This window comes from Diaphorina citri, unplaced genomic scaffold (assembly GCF_000475195.1).
Source record: "Diaphorina citri unplaced genomic scaffold, Diaci psyllid genome assembly version 1.1 scaffold22, whole genome shotgun sequence".
Classification (NCBI taxonomy): Eukaryota; Metazoa; Arthropoda; class Insecta; order Hemiptera; family Psyllidae; genus Diaphorina; species Diaphorina citri.
In genome coordinates this window covers 347064-370918 of record NW_007377460.1, presented here as the reverse complement: position 1 = coordinate 370918, position 23855 = coordinate 347064, and the positions used below count along the sequence as shown (strand labels likewise).

The following is a 23855-nucleotide window of genomic DNA, read 5'->3' as shown; positions in this document are numbered from 1 at the left end:
TTTTGTGATCCAAAAGGGGAGAGTTTTTAAAAACTAGATCATACCTGCCTCTATGGTGTAGAATAGAATACACCCTGTTTATACAGCCGAAATGAGGCTGAAAAGTCCCTTTACCCCAGCAGTCTAAACAAGGTCTCGTATATTCGGTGGGTTAAAGAACATGTATCAGTAACAATTCAGTAAAAAAAAAAAAAAAAAAATCTAATCCAAACCCCTCGGTTTTCAGCTGGACCCGAGGTCGTGCGGAAATGCAAACGCCCATCGCCCGCAGTGTTTGTGAATAGGTCTCACGCTGCTGCGCATCACGAGGATCAATATGTGGACATCTCACTCCACCTACCATCCGGCGAGATACTCCTATCCGCACATGAGGAAGACCCCGTGGGGCGGTTGCAGCGCCCGAGATGGAATGCCGCCGGCTGGAGTGATAAGCTCAACGTGTAATCATTCCCTACTATGTCGGTCTGTAAAAGAATCCCAGTGAAACAATTAAACACGTCTCAGCTCTGGTCCGAACGGACTATACGAACCCACACTGCGATATCCCTGTCACACGCACCTCACCTGCTCACACACTTTCTGGTGTCAACGTTTGTGTATTCCTACAAGCAAGGGGTGAGGCTTGAAAAATACACCCAAAAAATGGAGAAACTTTGTTGGAGAGATCAGCTGGCTGAATAGAAGACTGGACCTCACTATTGTATACAAGTTACCATACAGGTTCCGTCTCTTGTGGGACGAGGTTGGGAGGGAGATGTGCAGTGGAGGGGCGGAGCGAAAAAAAAAAAAATCGTATTTATATTTTCAAGCTGAGCCCTATGTAACCACAACCTCAAGCTTGATTTTTATTATCGGTTTATTTCCCCCTCAGATCTCAGGAGTGGCGCTTCATCCCCGATCACGAGAAGCGAGAGCTCGGTCTCACATTTGACGACGACGGAGAATTCTGGATGTCCTACAAGGATTTCCTCAAGTATTTCTCTCGTCTGGAGATTTGCAATTTGAGTCCGGATTCACTCATTGAGGATGCCATGAGTAGAGACCGGGGGAAGAAGTGGGAGATGAGTGTGTATGAGGGAGAATGGGTGCGTGGAGTGACGGCTGGAGGGTGCAGGAATTATTTGGGTGAGTGTAGTGCTTTATTTAGACCATTGATCCCCAACTAGCAGTCGTGAAGGACTTCGCGACCGCCGGAAAGATCACATAAAATATGTATAGTAAAGGCGTAAGGACCGCGTTGAAAAAAGTTTTGGAACCGCTGATTTAGACTATCGAATTTAGACATGTAGTCCCTTTATGTAGACCCTTCAATCCTTGGGTTTCAGCCGATAAGAATGATCGGGACTTCGGTCGGTCGTTTAAAACGTTAAAAAAAAATCATAAAAAAACGATATCCCCTCCTCCTTTTTCAGAGACATTCTGGTGTAATCCTCAGTTCAAGATAACGTTGACAGAGGTGGACGAAAATGATGAAGATGGCAAGTGTACGGTAATCATAGGCCTCATGCAGAAGAACAGGAGGGCTCAGAAGAAAACTGGGGCCGAGTGTTTGACCATTGGATTTGCCGTGTATCAGGTAAAGGATTTGTTTTCATGCCTACTGAAATACGATAGCACCGTTTGGTCAGTATTTTCCCTTGCCTCGGTGGTGTAGTGGTCAAGACGCTCGCCTGGTAAACAGGATGACGTGGGTTCGATCCCAACCGAGGCATGGAATTTTATCCTCATTTATTTGAGAATTTGACCACATAATAATGGAGCTTTAAGGGTAAGGGCCTCCGGCGTTAACCTCGCCTAGTGGTTACCTTCCACTCAAGAGTCTATTATTATTTCCTAGGCGGAACTAAATTTAAATTAAAAAGAGGGAAGATAATGCTACACTGCATGAAACGAATTTTATTATTAAACTCAAACTTCTAGATCTACAGAGGTCGCAGTGTTAATTGCATACTCTCTTGGGAGAGGAGCAACCAGTCCCATAATAAATAAATAAATAAATAAAATATTATTATTATTATACATGTGTAGAAGTAGATAATAATTGGCTCATGCTTAAAGTAGAAGGTAGAAGTAACTATGAGGCAGAACGTAAGTAGTAGCCTTTACGTATCAATTAGAATGGTAGATTTCCTCGCATAAATCGAACCATTTTGCTGGGCTGCTGGAGTAAAAGCTTTTGCTTCATCTTGCATATCAGCTAAAAGTTATTGAGCAGTTTTTTCCACCTCTTCTTAAGTAGTAGCCTTTACGTATCAATTAGAATGGTAGATTTCCTCGCATAAATCGAACCATTTTGCTGGGCTGCTGGAGTAAAAGCTTTCGCTTCATCTTGCATATCAGCCAAAAGCTATTGAGCAGTTTTTTCCACCTCTTCTTTTTTTACTGCCCAATCCAGAATTCACATGTACAAATTTTATTTTTCACCAGGACTTCCTAAAATACGGATTTTCTCCTTTCGACTTCACTACTACGACAATGTGGCTCAATTAAATCAACACACAATCATTGTAAAATTTTATTATTATTTCTGACACAGTGAGACACAAAACACAAAAAATGCATGTGAGGCCAATTTTTTATCCACTGAGGACAAATAATAGGACATCTTTTTCCATCCGAGGGATCATGAGCTCTCCTAGCGCTCCCTACTCCCTAGTGTTGAACTTGTGAACTAATCTTAGTTTTGTGTGCTAGATGTGCCTGCTAACACTTCGACAACCGATTCCCCCGCCACTGGCATTGTGGGCAACCTTCTGGCGCTCATATGCGGCAATGCCTGCCGAGATACGCCCCTGGGCGCTGCCCTTGGTAAGTCCTGTTCACAAACTACTGACAAACCCATTTCTCCTAACATGAACATAATCTTCTTCTTCCTAGCCTTTTCCTATTGAAATAGGGTCGGCGTTTCTTGTCAGTCTCTTCCAAAAACTAAAACCTAACATGAACATAATAATTATGAATACAACATAACGCCATCCATCTTTACATTACTAAAGTAGAGATAATCTTTTATTAGGAAGCGGAGGTTAGCCGCTCTAAACTGTCCGAAAACACCCAAAACTGAGAAATTATGACTGTCGAAAAAATATCAAAAATTGAAGAACTGTAGAAACAGAAAAAACTCTTTATATTAAACCAATTTAAACGAATAGGATTAAACCAATCATGGAATACAATTTCAACGGTGTTTTATAGCGTTGTCTACCCTAACTTCTATTCTTGCTATGTCTTTAACGCCTGAACTTGGCTGTTATCTCGCGATAACAAATGGCATTTCTTTGTAGCACATGTTTATCACAACCGCTAATTTTGCAATATTAATACTCAAGGCTAGTGCTGGGGTTTACAATCACATGGGCTCACATGTTACCTTTGAGTAAATACTACCCGAGCAAAACATCTTATTCTCCCCCTATTGTCTGTTTCTCAGCACTTGACTTTTGAGAATGAGGGAAGAAGACATCACTCTTTACATGGTTTTATTTAGTCCTGTATACATTACATTTATTAAAATCTGGGTCTAGCTGGGAGACCTTAATCAGGGATTAAACGAATTTAGTGTGGCTGGGGGACTTCAAACAGGACGTATACCAGCCTAAATTCTCCTTGCTAAAGATATAGCAAAGGTGGAGTGTGAAGGGCATCCACTCGCAAAAGTTGTAGCCAAAACCAAATGTCAGCCCAAAGCAATCACCCTTAACCCCGTCTGAATACGGGGAAGGCGAAGAAAAAGAAGAAGAGTAGCCCAAGTACTGCTGGGGTAAAACCCTGTGTATAATGATTACGTACAGCACCACTGGGTAAGTGCTAAGTGCGGGCTACTTGCTAGAGATTCTAGACTTCTAGATAATGCGAAGTGTTGAAATGAGAATATAGTATTGATCGAGCGATGTAAAGTTCTGTTTTAACGGTTGCCTTTTCTCTGGCCGTCTTTTTGTTCCCTGTTTTTGGTGGTTTGTGAAACTTTTGCCCCTGACCGACCTCCTGATCTGCCCTAGAGTCGACTAGTTTTTATTTTTATTCTTATTATTGTACCATGGGATTTTGGATTTTGCCGCTGAGGTGTTTTTAGTTTTTACTTTGTTTTACCCTTCTGAAAGCAGACCCATTGATTTTTGTTTGAAAATATGTGTTCCTTTGACTGCTCGAAATGAGGAATGAATCCCTTTTATCCCAAAGCTCTGTTATCAATGTAATCAAATCCTCAAATGAATGAGGCTAAAATTTAATGATTCATTTGGTTAATTCAAATGAGTGTTCCCTCTAAACACGACACGATATTTTCCTGACGACACAAAATGTCCTTGTAGGCTTGTAGGCATGTAATTTAAATGAGAGTGTTCCCACTTGCGCACGGCACGATTTTTTTTTTTACGAACGACTAGTGGGAACGGACCTTAATTTGTTGTTTATAAATCTATCCATAAACGTCATAAATAATGGAATCTTTACACATTGAAAAATAAAGTAAAGATAGGGTGATAGAGCGACATATAATCTAGCAACGTTTTATGGTCTTCTTCTTCCTAGCCTAGTCTTTTTTCCCGAACGACAAGTGGAAATGAGCCTTTAGTCTCATCCAATTTCAATTTATTCCTCCAGATCGAAGACCCAGACAACGTTCCCACTCCCCTGGACCTGAACTTCTTCAAATACAACGCTTCCTGTGCCCGCGCCCCCTCCTTCATCAATCTCCGTGAAGTGAGCTGCCGATTCAAACTGCCCCCGGGCGTCTACTGTATTGTTCCGTCCACTTTTGAACCCAATGAGGAGGGCGAGTTCATTCTGCGAGTGTTCTCGGAACACAAGAACAACATGGAGGAGAACGACGAAGAAGTCGGCATGGGAGAGATTGATAACAGGGTAAGTGTTCCCGGGGGACTGGGGTTCGAGTTCTAGTTGACACAGAAAAATGTAGTCGTGTTATTTGGGCATTTGAGAGCCCGTTTACCCCAGCAGTACTTAGGCTACTCTTCTTCTTTTTCTTCGCCTTTCCCGTACTCAGACGAGGTTGGGTTTTTTATCAGCCTCTTCAATCACCCTTAGAGTGATTGCTTTGGGCTGACATTTGGTTTTGGCTACAACTTTTGCGAGTGGATGCCCTTCACACTCAACCTTTGCTATATCTTTAGCAAGGAGAATTTAGGCTGGTATACTTCCTGTTTAAAGTCCCCCAGCCACACTAAATTCGTTTCATCCCCGATTAAGGTCTCCCAGCTAGACCCAGATTTTAATAAATGTAATGTATACAGGATTAAATAAAACCATGTAAAGAGTGATGTCTTCTTCCCTCATTCTCGAAAGTCAAGTGCTGAGAAACAGACAATAGGGGGAGAATAAGATGTTTTGCTCGTGTAGTATTTACTCAAAGGTAACATGTGAGCCCATGTGATTGTAGACCCCAGCTAGCCTTGAGTATTAATATTGCAAAATTAGCGGTTGTGATAAACATGTGCTACAAAGAAATGCCATTTGTTATCGCGAGATAACAGCGCTGTACGTTCTTAATGGCAGCCAACAATAAATCACTGTGTCTCATTTTTGAGAGAGAGAGAGAGAAAGAGAAAGTATTTGAATCAATTTACCAACCATAATATTGCATATGTTGTGTCTCAATATTGGAAAGGATCAGTTCAGCAATAACTGGACACTGAAAGTAAATTAAAAGCAACCTTTTTTAAGTTAACATCTTTTAGCACTTTATTTATTTTCAGACATTTATTTAATTACCTAATTGAGGGAATTTTAACAATAAAGTCCTACCTCTACGCACTTGGAAATAAATAAAAAAATCTGTCAATAATGTTTTCCTATTCCTCTCCTCAGATACAAATACCGGATGAACCTCAGCCAGAGAAAGAGAAGAAGACGGAAGCCATTCGACAGTTCTTCCAGAAGCTTGCTGGCGATGATATGGAAGTGGACTGGATGGAACTCAAAGATATTCTGGACTATGCCATGAGAAATGGTAAGACCATTGGGAGGGATTTTAGAAAAATCAGTGTTAATAATAATAATAATAATAATATTGAAGTTCATTTTATAACACATTAACAATAAAATGTTCTTTAGGAATAAATCCCTTTAAGTGTTATATTTGGGTTTATTGCATTTTAGGAGGGACTAACTTTGAGAAAAATTAGTGTTAAGTGTTATCCTTGGGTTTATTGCATTTTAGGAGGGACTATATTTGAGAAAAATCAGTGTTAAAATAAGTGTTGTATTTGGGTTTATTGCATTTTAGGAGGGACTAACTTTTAGAACATCAGTGTTATAATGAGTGTTATCCTTGGGTTTATTGCATTTTAGGAGGGACTAACTTTCAGAAAAAACAGTGCTAAAATAAGTGTTATCCTTAGATTTAATTTAGAATTTTGTGTTGGAACTGTTCCACTCTTTTTGTGCATTAAAAAAAAGTCGAAAGAGAAATTTCTCCAGAAAAAAAAGAGTACCTAAAAGTAGTACTTAAAGATTTCGCACAAGTAGTACATAACTTTTGACCAGGCTTTTTTCTAAATCATAAATGGACCCTAACCACTAAGTCAAGTTAATGTCTGTGACATTCTCTACCACCTAACCTTTAGAGCTCTATTTCTCGTATTATGTGGTCAAATTCTGAATCGAACAAGGATAAAATTACATGCCTTATGCCTTAGTTGGGACTTGAATCCGTTTCCTTCCGTAAACCTTCCGTAAACTGTGCTGCGAAAGCAAGTTTGTTTTCATTCCATTTTTTCACGAGAAATTTCTTTTTTGGCAAAGATGCATGAAGTGTGAGAAGCTCTTGAATTCTATACAATGAGGAAATGTGTTAACCCATTCTCTACCACCTAACCTTTAGAGCTCTATTTCTCGTATTATGTGGTCAAATTCTGAATCGAACAAGGATAAAATTACATGCCTTAGTTGGAACTTGAATCCGTTTCCTTCCGTAAACCACTGTTCTTCGAAAGCAAGTTTGTTTTCATTCCATTTTTTCACGAGAAATTTCTTTTTTGACAAAGATACATGAAATGTGAGAACCTCTTGAATTCTATACAATGAGGAAATGTGTTAACCCCCCTAGAACGTAGAACGAATGTTAATAATACCCTGTTTAATGTTTATCCTGCTGTGAAAAGTAAATGTTAATAATACCCTGTTTAATGTTTATCCTGCTGTGAAAAGTATCCTATGTATCGATACTAGAAATTTTACTGCCTTAGGCCACAGAAATAGAGCACTAAGGGTTAGGTGGTAGAGAATGCCTCATGCATTAACATCGCCTAGTGGTTACGTTCCACTGAAGAGCTTATTGGGTTGGGTAGGTAAGTAGGTACACACACTTGATATCCACTGGTAGGTACACACAAATTATGAATACAACATAACGCCATCCATCTTTACATTACTAAAGTAGAGATAATCTTTTATTAGGAAGCGGAGGTTAGCCGCTCTAATCTGTCCGAAAACACCCAAAACTGAGAAATTATGACTGTCGGAAAAATTTCAAAAATTGAAGAACTGTAGAAACAGAAAAACTCTTTATATTAAACCAATTTAAACGAATAGGATTAAACCAATGATGGAATACACTTTCAACGGTGTTTTATAGCGTTGTCTACCCTAACTTCTATTCTTGCTATGTCTTTAACGCCTGAACTTACGTTTTGCTGAGTAGGAAAAGCATTCCAACTTCCCCATAGTTGTAAATTTACTTTTACTGTTATTGTTGGCAATGGATTTCTTGTAATTTAATTTCTTTTGATTCTCCTCTAGTAACTTGACTGAATTTTGCTATCGTTTTTACTAACCTTTGCTATGCAGGAACTCTATCTAACCCGAGGCATGGAATTTTATCCTCATTTATTTGAGAATTTGACCACATAATAATGGAGCTTTAAGGGTAAGGGCCTCCGGCCTTAACCTTACCTAGTGGTTACCTTCCACTCAAGAGTCTATTATTATTTCCTAGGCGGAACTAAATTTAAATTAAATTATTAAACTCAAACTTCTCTCTTCCCTAGTGGTTACCTTCCACTCAAGAGTCTATTATTATTTCCTAGGCGGAACTAAATTTAAATTAAAAAGAGGGAAGATAATGCTACACTACACGAAACGAATTTTATTATTAAACTCAAACTCTCATTTACATGTTTTACTCTACCAAGTTACAGAAGATGAGATGAAAAGTGAGTCATGCTCTCATATTGTGACTGGGTGAGATATGACACCCAATAACATGCTTGTCAAGAGTGGGTAGGTTGAGGCCTAGTTTACATGACACAAGGTGCTTGTAATTCCTGGCACTCAATACTTCTTATCGAGGATCAATATTTCTATTTATGGGGCAAAATAGGGAAAAAGTCTTATCTCATGTTCTATTTTGAGATGTCTATACCCTGTGTATAATGATTACGTACAGCACCACTGGGTAAGTGCTAAGTGCGGGCTACTTGCTAGAGATTCTAGACTTCTAGATAATGCAAAGTGTTGAAATGAGAATATAGTATTGATCGAGCGATGTGAAGTTCTGTTTTAACGGTTGCCTTTTCTCTGGCCGTCTTTTTGTTCCCTGTTTTTGGTGGTTTGTGAAACTTTTGCCTTCCAAAACTGAGAAATTATGACTGTCGGAAAAATATCAAAAATTGAAGAACTGTATAAACAGAAAAACTCTTTATATTAAACCAATTTAAACGAATAGGATTAAACCAATCATGGAATACACTTTCAACGGTGTTTTATAGCGTTGTCTACCCTGACTTCTATTCTTGCTGTGTCTTTAACGCCTGAACTTACGTTTTGCTGAGTAGGAAAAGCATTCCAACTTCCCCATGGTTGTAAATTTACTTTTACTGTTATTGTTGGCAATGGATTTCTTGTAATTTAATTTCTTTTGATTCTCCTCTAGTAACTTGACTGAAGTTTGTTATCGTTTTTACTAACCTTTGCTATGCAGGAACTGTATCTAATCGCTGTACTATTTACTTTTCACGCTTGCCTGATTGGATTTATTAGGCGATATTATCAGAAAATTGAGTAAGTTGCTTTTAGATTTGAATATTTGATCGCCCTCTGTAAAATAGACAGTTTAAAACTGTACATCATATGTACAATAGGATGTGTCTTACTTTGACCGTAATCAGCTCTTTCCCAACTTTGAGCTTCGCGCTTTTCAAAGCTTAACGCAAATTATTATTAATCCTGTAGTTTTCAGCGTAGTGCTTTAAATTAAGTAGCATTAAACTGGTTTTATTCTAAGGCCAGCGACTCACTATCAGGTAGACCTGGTCTTCCTGATAGTGCTTTTCAAAGCTTAACGCAAATTATTATTAATCCTGTAGTTTTCAGCGTAATGCTTTAAATTAAGTAGCATTAAACTGATTTTATTCTAAGGCCAGGCCCCTCACTTTAAGGTAGACCAGGTCTTCCTGATAGTGGGTGGCTGGCCTAAGATCTTTGCCCCAAAACTGAAGAATTAAACTCGAAAGAAAGAATAGAAAATGTAGCTAACCCAATTTCTTGTTCTACAGAAACCAAGACCACAACAGAGGGTGGATTCTCCAAGGACGTCTGCAGAAGTATGGTAGCTATGTTGGATGTAGATCGATCCGGAAAATTGGGCTTCGAAGAGTTCCAACAATTGTGGAAGGATATCAGAAACTGGAAGGTATGGGCTTTCGTTGGATTCGTGTGGTCTGTGTCGTAACATGTCCATCCCGTATATTCCTCATCAGATGGGACACAATAGCTTCTGGCTCAACACCAGAGAACACCAGAAAATAACCCGTTGGGGTGGGGAGAGGAAACTCCACCAATGGTGGTCTTCCCGAAATCGAATAAAGAAGGAGGAAAAGATAGAAAGTCAGCCGTTCTGAGAACGAACCTTACCTGTTTAGGTTGTAGTTCGGCCGGTCCATTAAATTAGGTGTTGATGTTTTTAAATTGTGGAGGTAACCAAACATTGTTAACATACTACCATGTATTTGTTTGAACAATAAAAATAATTGAATTTCAATGTAACGTAATCCTATTTATTGCAAGTTAATGTCTGTGACATTCTCTACCACCTAACCTTTAGAGCTCTATTTCTCGTATTATGTGGTCAAATTCTGAATCGAACAAGGAATCCTTTTCCTTCCGTAAACCACTGTTCTTCGAAAGCAAGTTTGTTTTCATTCCATTTTTTCACGAGAAATTTCTTTTTTGGCAAAGATGCATGAAATGTGAGAACCTCTTGAATTCTATACAATGAGGAAATGTGTTAACAAAGAAAAAGAATAATTCCGTTGGTCCTCATTTTTCCTGCTCTATGACTTTGAAACATCACCCAAGTAAGCGCAACTGATCTATTTCCCTCGTTTGAAGCTCGTTTCCCCTTTTTTGGCGTGACAGCGCCTGTACTTGAACCAAAGGAAATCAAAATGGCGCGCCATCGGAATCGGTTCCGTTTCCGAAGGGTAAATAGCACTAAAGTAGACATCATTGGCTATATGTAAAACAAAATGTTTGCCAAACTTCCGTCCTGGCCCCTGGCCCACGAAGCTTTTCTTTCTCTCACTCTCTCTCAATGTTAATAATACCCTGTTTAATGTTTATCCTGCTGTGAAAAGTATCCTATGTATCGATACTAGAAATTTTACTGCCTTAGGCCACAAATAGAGCTCTAAGGGTTAGGTGGTAGAGAATGCCTCATGCATTAATATCGCCTAGTGGTTACGTTCCACTAAAGAGCTTATTGGGTTGGGTAGGTAAGTAGGTACACACACTTGATATCCACTGGTAGGTACACACACACTTAAAATCTGTAGGTACATATACATGAAGAACGATTTTTTTTTTTATATACATAGGTATGTAGAAGTAGATAATAATTGGCTCATGCTTAAAGTAGAAGGTAGAAGTAACTATGAGGCAGTACGTAAGTAGTAGCCTTTACGTATCAATTAGAATGGTAGATTTCCTCGCATAAATGGAACCATTTTGCTGGGCTGCTGGAGTAAAAGCTTTCGCTTCATCTTGCATATCAGCCAAAAGTTATTGAGCAGTTTTTTTCCACCTCTTCTTTTTTTACTGCCCAATCCAGAATTCACATGTACGAATTTTATTTTTCAGCAGGACTTCCTAAAATACGGATTTTCTCCTTTCGACTTCACTACTGCGACAATGTGGCTCAATTAAATCAACACACAATCATTGTAAAATTTTATTATTATTTCTGACACAGTGAGCTCTTCCACCCAACCAATTAAAAATTTCGTTTTTAAAAAAAATGCATGTGAGGCCAATTTTTTGTCCACTGATGACATATAATAGGACATCTTTTTCCATCCGAGGGATCATGAGCTCTCCTAGCGCTCCCTACTCCCTAGTGTTGAACTTGTGAACTAATCTTAGTTTTGTGTGCTAGATGTGCCTGCTAACACTTCGACAACCGATTCCCCCGCCACTGGCATTGTGGGCAACCTTCTGGCGCTCATATGCGGCAATGCCTGCCGAGATACGCCCCTGGGCGCTGCCCTTGGTAAGTCCTGTTCACGAACTACTCACAAACCCATTTCTCCTAACATGAACATAATCTTCTTCTTCTTCTTCTTCCTAGCCTTTTCCTAGTTGAATAGGTTCGGCGTTTCTTGTCAGTCTCTTCCAAAAACTAAAACCTAACATGAACATAATAATTATGAATATAACACAACGCCATCCATCTGTACATTATTAAAAATAGAGGAAATGTGAAAGTTCCAAGTCGTGCACATTGCATACACTCGTAAATATTAGGAGTTCATACAAATTTGCAGACACCTACAATACCTGCATACTAATAGAGAACAAGATAAGATGGTCCATTGTTGAGTGATAGCACTTTGGAAATATTGGTAATGTTCACTCAAGGGAATCTTTGAGTCAAGCGTGCCAAGGGGCGCGAACGCCAAGATCTCGAACCGCCGCCCGGCCTATATTAACACGAAATACAATGATACAGCTCTTAAACACCAAACAAGAAGATAAAACGAAGAATAAATATAAAATCAAATGGAAAAAAGATACTGAGAAGGACGCTCGAAGAGAAAATGATACCAATAATAATTAGACTTGATAATGAAATAGGAAAATAGAAAACTTTAGTTGGAATGAAAAAGATAGTGATGAAGAAATAGAGGAAATGTGAAAGTTCCAAGTCGTGCACATTGCATACACTCGTAAATATTAGGAGTTCATACAAATTTGCAGACACCTACACAATACCTGCATACTAATAGAGAACAAGATAAGATGGTCCATTGTTGAGTGATTGCACTTTGGAAATATTGGTAATGTTCACTCAAGCGAATCTTTGAGTATATTTTCACCACTATGAAGGAAGAAGTTTGGAATTGAGTTTTCTAAGGTGTAAAGGTTTCCGACCTGACTGCTTGAGATTGAATGGATCGTGGAAAAAATTTCCGGTTCTAAATTGCCTTTAGTTTAATAGGTAGATATAATAAGTATATGGTGTAGTGTTTAGATTAGTATCGGGGATATACATATCTGATGAATTAGGTACTAAATGGTTTTGGAATTCGAATAATTCTGAACGTGGTATCAGGCCGAAGTATATAAACCTAAACACAGGAACAGAACCACTACACCTAAGTATACGAGTCTCATTGATGGTGTGATTAAGTGATTCTAATCACTTGAGTCTAGACATTAATAATATCCTGTCATGGGAAGACTATTCTAATTAATATGCTGTATCACATTAAGCTATCATTAATTCACACCTACTGCCTCATATTTCACGTCTGTGTTTCTCACAAAGGTCGCGCTTAGTTCCCCAGCCTCCCGCTAGGGGTGTGACGACACTTGATACCTTTCGCGCATCTCATCTTCGCTCCCTTCTAAGGTGTAAAGGTTTCCGACCTGACTGCTTGAGATTGAATGGATCGTGGAAAAAATTTCCGGTTCTAAATTGCCTTTAGTTTAATAAGTAGATATAATAAGTATATGGTGTAGTGTTTAGATTAGTATCGGGGATATATCTGATGAATTAGGTATTAGGTAAATGGTTTTGGAATTCAAATAATTCTGAACGTGGTATCGGGCCGAAGTATATAAACCTAAAACTTTTCAAAGCTTAACGCAAATTATTATTAATCCTGTAGTTTTCAGCGTAATGCTTTAAATTAAGTAGCATTAAACTGATTTTATTCTTAGGCCAGCCACTCACTATCAGGTAGACCAGGTCTTCCTGATAGTGAGTGGCTGGTCTAAGATCATTGCCCCAAAACTGAAGAATTAAACTCGAAAGAAAGAATAGAAAATGTGGCTAACCCAATTTCTTGCTCAACAGAAACCAAGACCACAACAGAAGGCGGATTCTCCAAGGACGTGTGCAGAAGTATGGTAGCTATGTTGGATGTAGATCGATCCGGAAAATTGGGTTTCGAGGAGTTCCAACAATTGTGGAAGGATATCAGAAACTGGAAGGTATGGGCTTTCGTTGGATCCGTGTGGTCTGTGTCGTAACATGTCCATCCCTTATATTCCTCATCAGATGGGACACAATAGCTCCTGACTCAACACCAGAGAACACCAGAAAATAACCCGTTGGGGTGGGGAGAGGAAACTCCACCAATAGTGCTCTTCCCGAAATCGAATAAAGAAGGAGGAAAAGATAGAAAGTCAGCCGTTCTGAGAACGAACCTTACCTGTTTAGGTTTTAGTTCGGCCGGTCCATTAAATTAGGTGTTGATGTTTTTAAATTGTGGAGGTAACCAAACATTGTTAACATACTACCATGTATTTGAACAATGAAAATAATTGAATTTCAATGTAACGTAATCCTATTTATTCTCTCCTTCCTTATTTCAGTCCGTGTTCAAGATGTACGATCAGGAAAATTCTGGCTACCTGTCTCCATTTGAGCTTCGTCAGGCGTTAACCTCGGCAGGATATCATCTGAACAATCATATCCTTAACATCCTGGCACACCGGTACTCGGGTAGAGATGCTAGGATCTCCTTCGATGATTTCATGATGTGTGCTGTCCGATTGAAGACTATGATAGGTGAGTACAGAGTTGGGTAAATTATACTTGCAAGTACAAAGTTCAAGTACATTAATTGTACTTGGTATCGCAAAGTCCAAGTACTAGTTTTCACTTGGTGAGAGCATAAGCGTATTCTTCTTGTGAAATCTGAACCGATTTCCCCTCTTCTGAAGCCCCTTTTCTCCTTTTTTAAAGGAATTTGCAAAATTTAGTTTAACCTTGGTTACAATAAAAAAAAAAATTCTTCCACACACTGTCGAGGGGGGGTGATCCAAATTTTGGGGATCTACCCTACAGTAAAAGAGAAATATAAAGCTCGAGGCCCTGGACACTCTTTTAAAAATTCTCCGTAATAATTACACAAAAATGAAGTTGTAATGTTGTATTCATTCCAACTTTCCCTGTCTGTCCTTGGTTTTCAGATTTGTTCAAAGCTCGAGATCCATCCAGCACGAACAAGGCCACATTCACCTTGGAGGAATGGGTAGAGAATACTCTGTACTCGTAATTCCATCACCCTAGGAATGAAAGGTGCTTTATTAAACTTGAGTGCTTTGTGATGCTAACTCGGACCCTAATTCTGCCGTCTTGGAATGAGGTTGTTAATACAAGACCTAATACATATTCGTAATTGAACTCAAATACCAATAGTCAGTGGCAATAGCACATTGAACCAGTTCCCGGTGGATCACTAAAGTTCAGCAACGTTGCGCGTGGTTAGTACCTGAATGGGTGACCATTTTGGCAACCCCATGACGTTTCCCAGCCCTTCTTAGGCTGGGTGAGGTTGATGTGAGGACTGAGAAGCTATACGGAGGGTTAAACCCCTGTCACTTAAAACCTTACAATGACGTTAAACGTCTGGAAAAAAAAGCCTGGGTAGTTTACCTTCCAAGATTCTATATTTTTGCTCCTTTGATATTAGCATCAGAAAAACTACAAACTTATCTTCTAAGATCTGCTATTTTACTTTAGATTTAATCAAATTTTAATCTTCGAAACGAATACTCAACTTAATTTGTACATAACCGATGATTTCTTTGTATTATAATTCCTCTTTCAATGCACAATTTTATTTGTTTTTTAAAAGTTACTAATATTTTATTTATATTTTTATTACGTAAACCCATTTATACATTTCTTGTTGTCGCCTAACAGATATTTATTTTTATTTTTTTTCTTACGTAAGCCTAAAAAAAAAAAAAAAAAAACAGATCTCTGAAACATTGAGGTTTAAGTGAAACAGGAGCTTTTTTTACTTTCTATTACCCTTACGTATAGGGAACCTATACAAGGTTTTAGTATTGCAATCGGTCCAAATTTTCAAAATCGGGAAATGTGTGGAAATATCCGTTTTGGGGTCCCTGATTCCAAAAAAGTGGTTTTTAGCCCATGGTCTGTACGTACGTATGTATGTATGTATGTATGTGTGTATGTATGTATGTATGTATGTATGTATGTACGTACTACAGGTTTAAATGGGAAAAAGTAGAATGTTGTGAACAAAATATCTCAAGAACGGTTTGTCGTAGAGCGATGAAATTTGGTATGCTATCCCGGTATGGTCCAAGGACGCGACTGTAACAATTTGGTAAAAATCGGACAGTCACTCATCCAGATATCAACCAAAGTCAATGTTGCTTCAAACTTCGGACTTAGAAAAATTTTCAAAAAAAAAAAAAAAAAATCAATTTTTTTCATACTTTATATGATTCCTTATCACACGGGGAGTATTTTAAGATAGGAAATTTTTGGTCGAAAATTGGCCGCCGTAGGCGGCTCGGGACTTAGAAAAATTTTCATTTTTTTTATTATTATTTTTTAAAAAAAAATACGTATTCCGCAAATGTAATAGAAAGTCGTGTGATGTTCACACCAGATTTTTTTTTTAGGTGTAACCTACGAATATATTATGTCAAGTCTTTCAGAGTATGTACTCAAGTATACTATTGGACTTCATGATGTGTGCTGTCCGATTAAAGACGATGATAGGTGAGCGTCTGTTTTTCAATTTGTCTGTTCATTGATGGCCAGGAACATTTTATAATCCAATAGTTTAAACTCGCCGTGATCACGTCATTAATTAAGCGATTAATCTCACAAGGAGAGAAAAAACTGTTGCGGTTGTAAAAAATGTAAACGAACCGCATCAAACTCGAAATTTAAAAGTTTATCTGGTGAGCTTAGCGATTGGAAGATAAAATTAGTAAAAGAACACATACGATGAAATGAATGACATCACTCTTGTAAACAATGAGTAAAAAGACGACACGATTGGACCAACCGCTTCCAATCGTTTGCAATCGCTGGGTATTAAAGCTTATCCATACTCATTCCAACATGCCCTGTCTGTTCTTGGTTTTCAGATTTGTTCAAAGCTCGAGATCCATCCAGCACGAACAAGGCCACGTTCACCTTGGAGGAATGGGTAGAGAATACTCTGTACTCGTAATTCCGTCACTCTAGGAGTGAAAGGTGTAGATTATTGAACTTGAGTGCTTTGGGGTGCTAACTCGGACCCTAATTCTGCCGTCTTGGAGTGAAAGGTTGTTTACGCAATAATTATATTCGTAATTGAACTTAGATAGTTGGCGGCGATAGCACATTAAATGCACCAGTTCCCGTTGGATCACTAAAGTTCAGCAACGTTGCGCGTGGTTGGTACCTGAATGGGTGACCATTTGTTCAAAGCTCGAGATCCATCCAGCACGAACAAGGCCACATTCACCTTGGAGGAATGGGTAGAGAATACTCTGTACTCGTAATTCCTTCACCCTAGGAGTGAAAGGTGCAGATGATTGAACTTGAGTGCTTTGGGGTGCTAACTCGGACCCTAATTCTGCCGTCTTGGAATGAGGTTGTTAATACAAGACCTAATACATATTCGTAATTGAACTCAAATACCAATAGTCAGTGGCAATAGCACATTGAACCAGTTCCCGGTGGATCACTGAAGTTAAGCAACGTTGCGCGTGGTTGGTACCTGAATGGGTGACCAATTTGGCAACCCCATGACGTTTCCCAGCCCCTCTTAGGCTGGGTGAGGTTGATGTGAGGACTGAGAAGCTATACGGAGGGTTAAACTTCTGTCACTTAAAACCTTACAATGACGTTAAACGTCTGGAAAAAAAGCCTGGGTAGTTTACCTTCCAAGATTCTATATTTTTGCTCCTTTGATATTAGCATCAGAAAAACTACAAACTTATCTTCTAAGATCTGCTATTTTACTTTAGATTTAATCAAATTTTAATCTTCGAAACGAATACTCAACTTAATTTGTACATAACCGATGATTTCTTTGTATTATAATTCCTCTTTCAATGCACAATTTTATTTGTTTTTTAAAAGTTACTAATATTTTATTTATATTTTTATTACGTAAACCCATTTATACATTTCTTGTTGTCGCCTAACAGATATTTATTTTTATTTTTTTAAGAAAAGCGTTTTACATTGGAAATATTTTATTATCTTTATTTATAATTTACCTGTATTGTTTTTTATGTGTACATTTTACTATATTTTCCTAGAGCATACTTGTAGGATCGTTGGCATTAATACAAGACCTAATACATATTCGTAATTGAACTCAAATACCAATAGTCAGTGGCAATAGCACATTGAACCAGTTCCCGGTGGATCACTGAAGTTAAGCAACGTTGCGCGTGGTTGGTACCTGAATGGGTGACCAACGAGCTACTGGTTAAAGGGACTTTTTAAGTTTCATTGGAGCAGGATGAATTAGGTATATTCTATTCTACTACTTAGGTACTTTATTTTCCGTGAGATAGGCAAGGCACCTATCTCACGGTGTTGGACTACTTCTTTGGATCCTATTCTCCTATTGGTGATGTCTTCTGTGTTTCTCACAAAGGTCGCGCTTAGTTCCCCAGCCTCCCGCTAGGGGTGTGACGACACTTGATACCTTTCGCGCATCTCATCTTTTTCATCTTCGCTCCCTCCCTCCCTGTGTCTCTTCTTCATCCCGAGATTTTTTTGCATTTTCATCTTTGAAAAACATCTCCCAGGGATCAGTGCTGTTTGAACATCGGCCGTGATACCATGTGCGTGTCCGCTCCGTATCTCAGTGTCGGGAAATACATCCAAACCAAATCCAACGCCGTTCAATGTGTGCTGTTTGAACATCGGCCGTGATACCATGTGCGTGTCCGCTCCGTATCTCAGTGTCGGGAAATTCATCCAAACCAAATCCAACGCCAAAGCGTTTTCCTAATAGTTCGCCGTTATGCCGAGCATAAACCATGTAACACGGTGTACGGTTGAGTTCTAATGGATGCGAGGTTAATACTAGTGCATATCAGTGTGTGGCTCAGTGTGTGTGGTGGAGCCGTGCAGTATAGATGTGACTTTGAGTATCCGTGCAACCACTGGCATTGGGACCCGAAGACTAACTTCTCGGACGGGTTTCAACTAGTCACAGGATCTGATGTGCTTTCTATTGAAAACTATCAGGATGGACCTTACCTGGACTACAAACAGAATAACCAAAGTGAGTTGTGAACAGAGGAGGGGGAATGGGGCTAGTCAGGTGGTTCGATGAGATGCAATAATAGCCCACAACCTAATACCATGGCATTTACACGAAACATTTCATGAATGGGAAAAGGTACTAGTCAGGTGGTTCGATGAGATGCAATAATAGCCCACAACCTAACACCATGGGATTTACACGAAATATTTCATGAATGGGAAAAGGTATTAGTCAGGTGGTTCGATGAGATGCAATAATAGCCCACAACCTAACACCATGGGATTTACACGAAATATTTCATGAATGGGAAAAGGTACACTAGAAATATCTGCGTCAAGAAGACATCTGAATTTATTTTCAACACAATTTGGTTGATTTATTTACCATTCTTGGCGACAGACCTTTAATAGCTGCAATTATTTTTTAATGTTTAAAAATAAATTTATCGATTTTATAGCCAACACGTTACGTGTGCGAGTAATTCACGTAGGTACCTACCTACTAATTTGTTGCGTATAATATCATCATCTGATTTGACGTGAACATTTTTCATTCGAATTTATGTAACTTGGTAGGTATAGCCTACATTTTTATTGTTTTATTTATTAAAAACTACCTACATATGTAGGTAACTGTCAAGTTTAATTTTCAAATATTTTCGCTACGAGCTACGTAGCAAATCAAAAGTTTTGTATTGTACCTACCTACCCAATAATTATTTATGACAAAGCTGAATAGAAATACGAACCTTGATATCAGCTGACCCAAAAAATGGCTTTCTACCTGATCTAACGTTGATGTTAGAGTTTGTTATTATACTTAATTTTAATTATTATATCACCTAATTACCTAAATCTAATCACAAAATAAATTAAATCGGTTGTTACCAGTTTTTTGGTTAGGTTAGTTATTTGGTCTCTTTCACCACTTCCTCACCTCCAAAAAAACCTCCCTGCCCATCTTTCCCAACCAGAATATGCTTCCTCATATAACTTGGAATAAGCTTTCTCTTATGACTTGGAATCGTATTGAGTGGGACAAATTGTTCTTTCATTTCTCGCCACATAAAACAGTAGGTATCGTGTTATGTCTGCTGTGCTGTTTGTACATGATTTCAATGTTATAGGTTACATGAGTTTCAATGTTACATGAATACATGAGTTTCAAATGTTTATAGCACTTCTTCCTGCTACTCAGGACTCCTGTTGTGTTTTAGGATTTGTCCTGCCTATATCGATTCTATAGCCAACACGTTACGTGTGCGAGTAATTCACGTAGGTACCTACCTACTAATTTGTTGCGTATAATATCATCATCTGACTTGACGTGAACATTTTTCATTCGAATTTATGTAACTTGGTAGGTATAGCCTACATTTTTATTCTGTTTTATTTATTAAAAACTACCTACATATGTCGGTACCTATCAAGTTTAATTTTCAAATATTTTCGCTACGAGCTACGTAGCAAATCAAAATTTTTATATTGTACCTACCCAATAATTATTTATGACAAAGCTGAATAGAAATACCTTGATATCAGCTGACCCAAAAAATGACTTTATACCTGATCTAACGTTGATATTAGGGTTTGTTATTATTATGTATCACCTAATTACCTAAATCTAACCACAAGCTTAATAAAATCGGTTGTTACCAGCTTTTTGGTTTGGTTAGGTTAGCTGATTGGTCTCTTTCGCCGTTTCTTCACCTCCAAAAACTTCCGTCTTTCCAAACCAGAATCTGCTTCCTCAAACTTGAAATTGCGGGAAGCTTCGTATTAGTGGGCTAAACAAATTGTTTCATTTCTCAACACATAAAACACCAGTAGGTATCGTGTTATGTCTACTGTGCTGTTATTTGTACATGATTTCAATGTTATAGGTTACATGAGTTTCAATTGTTATATGGAACACTTCTTCCTGCTACTCAGGACTCCTGTTGAGCTTCAGGATTTGTCCTGCCTATTTGCTCTGTGCTGTGAATTCGTATTATTTCTAAACGGTGTGGGTTCTATGTTTAACTCGTCCATTTTTCCATTCAGATCGTTTGCTTATTCGGCTCGTATATCGAGACGAGCGTATATCGCTCGAAGGATCTGACCGATTTTCATTGATTTTATCAAAAATGGTGACCATTTAAGGGAAATTTTTGTTTATAATTAGCCTGATTAGACCAGATTTTGGGGGCTCCTTTTTATACTTTCTCTTTTTTGAATGAGCTTTTTATTTCACTAAACTTGTTCATTGAAGAGGAATTAATAAAGTTGGGTCTTTTTATTTCCCCTGAGCTACCTAATAGGGTTTCCCTTTTCCCAATCTGTCACAAACTTCTATTCCTGAGCATAAGTTATCGGATTTTACGACCGCGGGATACCCAACATACCTCCGCCTTCAAAACAGAGAGGTAAATAAAGAGAAGAGAGAGAGAGGAGAGAGAGAGAGAGAGAGAGAGAGAGAGAGAGAGAGAGAGAGAGAGAGAGAGAGAGAGAAAGAAAGAGAGAGAGAGATAGGAGAGAGAGAGAGAGAGAGAGATGGAATGAGAACTTCTCTAGAAGTGGATTTAAATAATAAACTAATTGACTTTATGGGCACGATTAAAGAAAATTAAAAGATCCTAACTCCCTCCCTAAGTACTATCACAACCTCAACAGGCTGACTAAATAGGTAGAATAAAACGTTTTCTAATGGCGGAAATTCAAGTTAGCTTCACGTCGGATGTATCCGTGTCGAATATTTCTCTCATGTCTTCTTCTTATCGCGTTTAATTTCCGTAGCATATCGTCAGCAATTTCTTCGTTTCCATTCCCGTTTTGCATTTCTCGATTTGTCTTCTCATAATTTCTTCTGCAATATGATGAAGAACGAGATTTGTGAGGGTTGCGTTTATCTTAGTGAAGCCCAAAGTGTTTTCATTCAGTGTAAAGTATTCCGGAATTCCTGGTATTTAACACTGTCTGCCTCATCGTCCCGAAATCAAAGAGAGAGGAGGACAGGATAGGAGAAAGCCAGCCGTTCTGAGAACGAACTGCTATTTCTGCTCGAGCTACTGGTTAAAGGGACTTTTTAGTTTCATTGGAGCAGGATGAATTAGGTATATTCTATTCTAATTCTAATAATTACTTCCTTTATTTTCCGTGAGGCAAGGCACCTATCTCACGGTGTTGGACTACTTCTTTGGATCCTATTCTCCTATTGGTGATGTCATTTAGTTATCCATTTTGTGGTCGTTGGAGACCTTGATTTCAAGGTGGCTCTTTCCCACACCCAGGTCAGTTGTGTATCGACGTTTCGACCTAGACTATGAAGCCACGTGTTCCACCTGGCAGTCTGCCTAGGCAACGCTTGTTACTGACGTACAAAACATTCTCGCCTATCTACGTAGGCCAGTGGTTTCCAAAGTTTCACTAGATACTCCCCCGTCTAAAAGTCACAAAAGATCTAAGCAGGTCGCAGTGACATAGGGCGTTTATTATAGCCGATGGCCCTACTTATATCATACCCCCTTCTATTGAAATGAAAGCCTCTCTCCCCACAGCATACATTCTAGGTGTGTGGAATTGTGGAAATGATATGGAAAAAAAGACCACCACCAACAATAACAACAACAACAACAAAATTCGGACGAAAAGATATTGGTAAATATTTTTCCAACTAAGAATTGCTCCCTCTGACAACTTCTGCCCCTCAAGGGAAGGATTGGCGCCCATTTTGGGAACTCCTGAGGGGCTGTTGATTTACATAGTGTGAATACTGAATACACAAATAATGAGAATACTTACACAAATATTATTGTTTCTATTGAACCAGTGTGATGTGTAAGAGTGTAACTGGTGTGACATTTCTATTTGTGTTTCGAGTTTGCAAAACACACTACGTGACGAGAGAAGGTAGTGTGGAAATTTGGACGTTAAATAGCGTACCTTAGAATGTCTGGGGCAAATAGATATCATAGGTAATAGACCTTGTAATGACAGTGCTTATTTATACTGTTCGCATATTACTAAAAAAATGTGCCTTTACTACCTAGTCTACCTACAATTTATTACTGTGGTCTAATTCTCAAATTAAATGGAGGAGAGGTAAATGTAGAGAGAGAGAGTTTGAGTTGGGTATAGCTGAATAACTGAGCTATACCTACGTATACATACTTGTTGCAATCCGACTCCTCGATGACTTGAAAGTCTGGAAACCGTATAAACTAGGGATTTGATTAAAAGTTCCATCTTTATTTGATAGCGATTTAACATCACTGTATAACTGCCAAGGTTTTTAGTGACGGAGGTTTTACCCTCCATTCAGTGACAACCTGATGAGACCAGAAAAAGCCAACAGAACGCAATTGCCCATATGGTAATTCAGCTGGATACCAACCACGTGCAACTTTGCTTTCAGTGATATATTGTTGGGAAATGTTGCATTCAACCTGCTAATATCGCTCCTGGCTACAGATTCACATAGAAGAAAGAGATGCTTAATTGGTTGCATCTGTTTCCTGGAAAAGATTTTCAATTTTAGCCGACTATTTGGGCCGTACGTTCGAAGCTCTTTGGAGTCTTCAAATTTGGCCTCGATACCCAACACAACGTACAACGTCATAAGTTGGGCGTATGCTCCAGGCGAATCTACACCTGGGTAACATGGAGAAGGGCATGCTACGGATAGTCAAAGTGGCGCAGAACATCTCTTGGGTTGTCAGCGAGTATGGGGATGACTATCAAAGGTGAGAACCATTTATTCTAATCAAAGGGTTTAACACTCAGGAGGAACTTATAGTAATGCTGTGATACTCACAAAAATTGTGAAAAACTCTCTGCTTTACCACAAAATATTAATCATTTGATTTGATTGGGTTTAACGTCACTACAAATATATTTATAACTATGTAACTTCTGAGGTCTTCAGTGACGGGGGGTTTTACTCACCATTCGGTGACAGCTTGTTAGGAAAAGCCAGCAGCACGCGATTTCTCAGACGGTCACCCATCCGAATACGAACCACGAGTAACTTTGCTTACCTTAAGTGAAACATTGGGAACTCTTGTATTCAACGTGCTATCGACGCAGTGTTGGCTTCGGGCCTTAGTAAATATCGATATCGGGTTCTGAATAAGTACCCATCTAAATTTATTATTCTGTTGCTTTTTTCTCCAGATGGGAAAAGTACCGGATCCGACTTGGAACCAAAATGACAAAGTTTCAAATCGTCATCGAGATCGATGTGAAGAATGTTTCAGTAGATAAACCGGTTCATCTAGCGGTGGATAATCTGGAACTCGTAGATTGCAAACCGAGTAAGTAACCAGGACTGATTTTTTTTTTTTTTTTTTTTTTAAAAACACCCACCTTTATTTTT

The 23855-nt window shown here is 38.7% G+C and overlaps 2 protein-coding genes across 6 annotated transcripts in view; both read left to right on the top strand.

The window, feature by feature from the left end:
* LOC103508959 (calpain-A) overlaps positions 1-16607 on the top strand; it is a 41091-nt gene extending 24484 nt beyond the window's left edge. For 2 of the 5 annotated variants that reach the window (XM_008473564.3, XM_008473557.3), the window contains exons 8-14: positions 1413-1576; positions 4603-4863; positions 5827-5968; positions 11390-11503; positions 13313-13449; positions 13834-14029; positions 14434-14530. In XM_008473564.3, coding sequence (XP_008471786.2) covers positions 1413-1576; positions 4603-4863; positions 5827-5968; positions 11390-11503; positions 13313-13449; positions 13834-14029; positions 14434-14519 — 1100 coding nt within the window. In that variant the 3' untranslated portion in view covers positions 14520-14530. Of the gene's footprint in view, positions 1-1412; positions 1577-4602; positions 4864-5826; positions 5969-9512; positions 9650-11389; positions 11504-13312; positions 13450-13833; positions 14030-14433; positions 15081-16377 lie in introns of those variants that run through there. The other 3 variants (XM_026823566.1, XM_008473549.3, XM_026823572.1) reach the window with 3 other exon arrangements.
* A 1549-nt stretch (positions 16608-18156) lies between these two features.
* Positions 18157-23855, top strand: part of LOC113467354 — a 14957-nt gene continuing 9258 nt past the window's right edge. Inside the window, exon 1 of the mRNA XM_026823478.1 lies at positions 18157-18521. Coding sequence (XP_026679279.1) covers positions 18302-18521 — 220 coding nt within the window. The 5' untranslated portion in view covers positions 18157-18301. The remainder of the gene's footprint in view (positions 18522-23855) is intronic.